This window comes from Sorghum bicolor, chromosome 1, assembly GCF_000003195.3.
Source record: "Sorghum bicolor cultivar BTx623 chromosome 1, Sorghum_bicolor_NCBIv3, whole genome shotgun sequence".
Lineage (NCBI taxonomy): Eukaryota > Viridiplantae > Streptophyta > Magnoliopsida > Poales > Poaceae > Sorghum > Sorghum bicolor.
In genome coordinates this window covers 54,747,595-54,754,276 of record NC_012870.2, presented here as the reverse complement: position 1 = coordinate 54,754,276, position 6,682 = coordinate 54,747,595, and the positions used below count along the sequence as shown (strand labels likewise).

General features: G+C 45.6%; 1 protein-coding gene across 1 annotated transcript; it reads right to left on the bottom strand.

Annotated features, from left to right (window-relative positions):
* LOC8055109 (serine carboxypeptidase-like 2) lies at positions 974-6,142 on the bottom strand. Its single transcript, XM_002464805.2, has 6 exons — positions 5,860-6,142; positions 5,617-5,762; positions 1,902-2,811; positions 1,685-1,798; positions 1,415-1,460; positions 974-1,308 (listed from the first exon to the last, which is right to left on the bottom strand). The coding sequence occupies exons 1-6, from the start codon at positions 6,042-6,044 to the stop codon at positions 1,222-1,224; spliced, it is 1,488 nt and encodes a 495-aa protein (XP_002464850.1). The 5' UTR covers positions 6,045-6,142; the 3' UTR covers positions 974-1,221.

The following is a 6,682-nucleotide window of genomic DNA, read 5'->3' as shown; positions in this document are numbered from 1 at the left end:
CCTACTGGGCATGCTAGATCATTGGGTTTTACTGGGCCTGCTTGAGCAGTCTTGTCATCATGTGCCCGCTATCTTTTTCTTCCCAATCCGATCCCCCAATTGGTTATTGATGTTTTTGGAAACCACAACATGTGCCCTAGATTTCTCCTAGCCAAGTACAACTTGCCTCCCCCTATGAATTAAAACATGTCTTATTCTTATTACTTGAGTAATTCGACAATAAGACGAAAGGACACCAACTACTAGTACTTTTGTTGGTTTTTTTGGATTTGGGATAGCAGTTGTCTCGGAAGAAATTTTGAACCAGCTGCCATCCTCTGATCGCCTTATTTGGTCCTACATATACATTTTAGTTTCCACACAATGTCATAGTGCACTTCCCTGTCCCATCGATGATGATCATAATGCTCATATGAGTTAGAACAACACATGTTAGTGATGGTGCGAAGTCTAATTTGAATACATATTGGAACAAATGATGCAACCATTAAATAAATGTCCAAGCCACAAATTATTCAAGAGATCAAACAACAAGCTATACATTCTGTTGTGACATATAGGCATGTTTACTGGTTTTTCATCATTCAGTCTATCCACTCACCCGAGCATAAGATTTTTGGATGGTTTTACTAAAAGTAGTTTAGTCCATTATAAATTAGGGATTAGAGTCCTAACTAGTTTACTCTTATGTGTTAGTTATCCTGAACTCATGACTCATGCTCGTACAAGTTACAACAGAGCATGCCCAATCATATAGGTACCACTGCAATGCATAGACATCACTGCCTTTGTTATAATGTTAAAGAGCGAATGGATTCTTCTTTCAGTACTTTTATACTTCCCGTGATGTGCTTATTAGTATTTTCTCTCTCCCTATCCATATGTAAGCTAGACTCACGGCCCATGCTAATGAGTTAAAAGAGCGCCATGTCAGTGATGGTACGAAGTCAATTCTAAGGCGCGCGTAATGAAGTAGGGACATGATCGGTGAATAAAATGCCAATGCCACATATTGTCTATGTAACCAAGCAACAAGTTGTATGTTCCATTGGAACATACAGGCATGTGTGCTAGTACTATACTATATACGAAGCTGGCATTTGTCCTAGGCTCCTCCTAGCCAAGTACAAGCTGCCTCTCCCTATGAATTAAAGCTTGTCTTATTCTTAGTACATATGATTAATTCGACAATAAGACAGAATTTCGTGGCCACCAAATTCATCAGAGTTGGCCTGCTGCTGATGTCCATCGATCCAACATGGCCTGGCACTCTTTGGGCCTGTACTCCGGAGCTGTGTGCCCTCCTCCCTGTTTTTTTTATTTTATTATTTTTTAAAGAATAGATGAATTAGTAATTATCCCTCAAACATACTATAGTAACACACTATCATAATGCATGAATGTTTACCCGTACCTTCACAGTGGCAAAAGTGAGGTTGTGGGCGTAAGTCCTTGTGAACCTGACGCATGTACAGAAATGAGAAAATCATAAGGACTGGAGCTCAACTGAAGCAACCAACAAGAAAGACACCAAGCAAGCTAAGGATCCGTTCGGTTAGGCATTCCTGGGCCTAGAACGGTCTCAAACCTTTTTAGTCTAGTACAAAATATCAAATAGTTTCAGGTCCGGAATATACAATTTGAAGCCATTTAAGACCATAAACGAACGGGCTATGTAACTTACCCTGCGACCTGTCGGTTGGCGTACCATGGTCTCCAGTCGCTGACGATGGGGTAGCCCATGGTTCTGATCCACTCTTGGGTGCCCACGTAGGTCATGTCCATGTCATGATCGCCGCTGCATGCATATATACATATGTAGATGTAGTGCATGCCATTCGTCCATTATTCGTGCATCAATCAATCAATAATATACATAACCATGCAATGTATGTACGTACTTGTAGACGAGCGCCCTGTAGCCTGCCTTGGTAAGGTTGACATGGTAAGGGATGACGGTGGCGAGGTCGTGCCTGAAGTGCGTCAGCATGGTGCATCGACTCCACGAGCCGATGGAGCCCTCGTGGATGCCCAGCGCCTCCCTCACCTCCGGGTCGTCCGCCCAGATGTAGGACAGCCGGTACCCGTTGTCCCTGCACTCCACCGGCAGGTTCAGCCTCTGCTTCGCCAAGAATCCCGGGTGGGCGACGTCGTCCTGCACCAGCATCGACCGCCTGCCGCCGCCGTCGCCGCCGCCATAGCCCTGGAAAATGCTACCGACTCGCACGGCGGCGCCGCAGAAGGGCTCCAGAATGTGCACGGGGTTCACGGCGAAGGTCACCATGTTGATGGCAAACATGGCGCTGGCGCACTGCGCGTTCGTGGGGTCCGGCGTCTTGTAGAAGTCGCCGCCGCAGCCCAGCTTGGCGGCCTCGTACAGCTCGTCGGAGATGAGCCCCATGCCGTGCATGAACGGCACCTTGCCGCCCGTGTCGTACCGGTCGTCCGTGCCGGCGTTGCCCACCAGGTAGCCCACCAGGTTCGGCTTCTTGGGGTCATCAGGCGGGCTGGCGGCGATGTCCATCGCCGCCACGGGCACGGTGTAGCCGGAGTAGGAGTCGCCGCCGATGTAGAGCGGGTTGGACGCGAACTCCGGGTGCTCCGCCAGCCATTTGCGCAGGAACGCATGGTGCTGCCGCCCGGACTCCGTCAGGCTGACGTTGAGCCCCGCCTCCTCGACGGAGTAGGAGAAGCCCGTGCCCACCGGCGCGTCCAGGAAGATGACGTTGCTCACCTTGGTCCATGAATCCTCGAAGTAGACCAGCCGCGGGAACCCTTCCGTGTACCCCGCCACATCGAACTTGAGGGGGCCTGCATGCACCACCACCACCACCACCACCACCACCGTCACCACACATGACAAATGAATAAAGATGCGAGCTACAAAGGTCCATCATGATGCTAAGCATCCTTTCCTTAGACAAGAAGAATCACATGCTCGATCATACATATTCTTTATGTTGCAAAGTGTATGATGACTTTAATTAAGTTTGCATAAAACTGCATCAATATGTACAATGTTAGACCATGGTTTTAACGTAGCGAAACCGATCTAAAGGTTGATTTGGCCAATTTAGAGCTCGTCCTTTGCCGCTAAAACTCGGGAACACGTCCCGGGAGGATCTGTCGAAAAGATTCAGACCGAAGGTTGTCCTAGCCCCCTAGGATCGGCAAGGCAACCTAGAACACCGCTAGATCTCATGGAGAGATGCAACGAACGTCAAGAGATTGGGGAAATATGGAAAAACTGGGTAATAGATGTAAAAAACACGGTTAAATTTTAGATCCTTCAATCAATCTTTGATCCTCTAATATCTATAGAGGAGGGTTGGTCTTATCCAAATAGAAAACAAGTCTAATATATTCTCCATGTTTCCTAAGAAAATATAGATCGAGAAACCAATTTGGAAACTAATATAGGTTCAGATTCAACAGGAAAAACCTGCCTAGCAGTTTGGGGGAACCGACCATGCCGTTTTGGCAGGGTTCGGCCTTCCTCCTCTCTTTTACCTCCTAGCTTCAAATGTAATGCTTCCACACATTTTTACTATTGTTTTAACACAAGAAACATCACCATAAAGCTCCTTTGCCCCTATAGGTCAACATGGGGTATGTCTTGATAATGTATTTATTTGGTATTGTTGATATTTATTTATTTATTCTATAAACTAATTAAGTTAAATTGGAGAATTAATTTGACTAAGGATAAAACTAAGACACCATCTTACGTTTTCCAACCACGGAGAAAATACGAAAGATTGATATTTTGTTGTCGCTCAGTGTGGGGATGGAAGCTAGAGCATGCAAGTGAGCAATGGTACGGTGGTCACCAGTGTCACCGCCACCCGTGCCCTGCTCACTCTCACAAGCATGCATTTCGCCCTCCATCCAGAGAAATAAAAGAGAGTGGCCGAGCTGAACAAGCAACCAAAAAGGAGAATGGCGAGCACACACACACATGCCATAACAGACACGAGTCATAGAGATATATAGAGCACGGATGGAATTGGAATGGTTGGTCGATCCATGGACCAGGATAACGTCCAGCAGGCCGGCCACAGGGGGTGTGCGCGGCTGCTACCTGCTTGCTACACTGTTGCTGTCGAAGACAACGCCGCTTTGCTTTTGGCTGACGATGGAAGTATATGCATAGATCCTAGGTCGGGCAGAGGACATGAAGCGTGTCCTCATCGTCGGCGTCAGGCGTTTTGGCAGTGACGATGTATTCTAGCTAGGCTATAGCTATCACTCCGCTTGGTCACGGCCGGTGGTTCTCAATCACTCCACAATCATATATGACGCATGCTTTTCGTATGTGCATAAAATCAATATATACGTTCTCCGTTTTAAATTACAGTTATATATTAGTTTCTTACGATGCAGTTTTTGCGCTATGTATCTAAATATACGTTACGTCTAACTTTTACTATGTATCTAGAAAAAGTTAAAATAATCTATTATTGAGAAAGAAAAAGGTTAACGTTGTCAAAAAGAAAATCATTTCATTTTTTTATCTTAAACTGAGTTATTAGCTTTGATCAGAAGTACTATTTGGTGTTATAAATATGTAAATGTTTTTTTGTATAAATAAATCTGATTCAATCCAACTTGAGATGAATTAGCTCAGGCCAAAATTATAATGATTTCTACTCCAATATTTTGGTACGGAGGATGATTGAAGAAAGGCAGCAGCGTTTACAATGAGAAGGATGGACGCACATGATGAAATGAAATACAGTATAATCATGTGTTCATGCATGTGTGTGCGCGCAGGCTGCCGCCGGCGTTCGGCAGGACGTACGACCGGCCGGCCGGTTGAGAAAAATATTTTAGGACACAGTTGACAGTTGGTTAGCTAGGGCCTTGTTTACTTCTACCTAAAAACTCAAAAAATTTTAAGATTTTCCATCACATCAAATCTTTAGACACATACATGGAGTATTAAATATAGACGAAAATAAAAACTAATTACACAGTTTGATCAGAATTGACGAGACGAATCTTTTGAACCAGTACATAGCTAGAACAAATGAAAGTGGTACAGTGTCGCGAAATTTTTTACTTCGCGAAGTAAACAAGGCCTAGGATGTTCCGTCGCGTGTGCTGTGTCTGCCGGCGCAACCAACGTGAGCGGTTTCGACCTACCGGTGTACATAAATAAATATCGGAGACAAATGTTTGTTGTATTTCATTGAAATTTCTAAAGTTCTGGATCTGTTACAAATTTGACTAAAATATGAGAATCTGAACAAATACAGTCTAAATTAAAAAAAAACGAAATTAATTACCGATAGCATGGAAAACAATTTCTAACCCCCACATATAGCTTGGATGAGTTGTGGAGCATGAGCATGCATGGATTATTAATTAGTTTGCATATATTGTGACTGGTGGTGGTCGACGGTTGAGCCTTGGAATATATAGCTCGAGGTCGAGGTAGCTTGGGGAATGATCGGAGAGGAGAAGGTAGAAATACGACGAGGTAGCTAGGCAGCGTGCAGGCACCCATGCATGGTGGATAACAACATCATGATGATGATGATGATGTATGCGCAACTGAAATTATAGGCCGGCCGCCGACGCCGAGAGAGAAGGAAGGAAGGAACGACGACTGACCGATCTCGAAGAGGAGTCCAGAGAGTGCGGAGCATCCGGGGCCGCCGGTGATCCAGAGGATGAGCGGATCCTCCGCCGGATTCCTCTCCGACTCGATGAAGTAGTAGAAGAGCCGGGCGCCGTGCTCCTCGTCCACCTCCACGTACCTGCATGCACCCCAAACCGGCCATGGATGATGCATGAGCTGCCCAGCTAGCTAACTATGTGAGGCATCCTCTCTAGCTGCTAGGAGACTTTTGTTACCCTGTCTCGAGGTGGAAGGGCAGCGGGCCTTCGAATCCCTTGATGTGCGTGATCACGTTCCGGCCCGCCGCCGCCGCCGCACTCGAGAAGCCACTGCTGCTGGCGGCGATGGCGAGCAGCACCAGCACCGCCGTGGGGAGTAGTTGCCGCTGGAGCGGCGAGGGGCGGCGATAATAGGCGCCCATGGTGTCACGCCGCCAAGACGACGACGAAGATATGCCGTCGTCGCAAATAACCGGTAGCTCCCTCCCTCCCTCTCGCTCCTAGCTACTTCTTTCTCATCTCTTTCTTTATACTTATACTATATATATATATATTGGACCTGACCTCCGCAGCCACTTTTCTTTGTTTATTACTGTGGAGTAGGGGTCCACAATGCAAACATATCGTAAAAACTTCAAGTTATAATGTTATATCTTTAGTTAAATTTTTAAAAGTCTAACAGAATTTCTAAAAAATATTAAAATTTATAGTATTAAATTAATACTTTTAAATTTATTGTAGAATATATTTTTATAAAATACTTATTTTATATTGTTATAGATATTGATGTTTTTTTCTATAATGTTCATTAAAGTTAAAAAAAATTGACTGAACACATTCAGGTATGGACCAGCTACGCGCGCCGCGTGTCCCTCTCTCCATCTAGAGGCCGGGTCCGGTGCGCGCGGACACACCACCGTGCAATCCAACAAGTGATGTAGCTAGGCCAAAAGTTGGAGATTGATTGATTTGCACCCGTCGTCGTCGTCGTCATCATCTCATCCATCATTTGCTGGGTTCGGGTGTCCGCGCGCTGCAGCTTTGTGTGGAGTACATCAGT

Bases quoted from the DNA above. Each gene is read 5' to 3' on its own strand.
- LOC8055109 (XM_002464805.2), bottom strand. From the start codon at position 6,044: ATGGGCGCCTATTATCGCCGCCCCTCGCCGCTCCAGCGGCAACTACTC. The intron at 5,763-5,859 runs GTAACAAAAGTC...GGGTGCATGCAG, and splicing joins CCCTTCCACCTCGAGACAGG to GTACGTGGAGGTGGACGAGG. The intron at 2,812-5,616 runs GTCAGTCGTCGT...TGGTGCATGCAG, and splicing joins TGGACTCCTCTTCGAGATCG to GCCCCCTCAAGTTCGATGTG.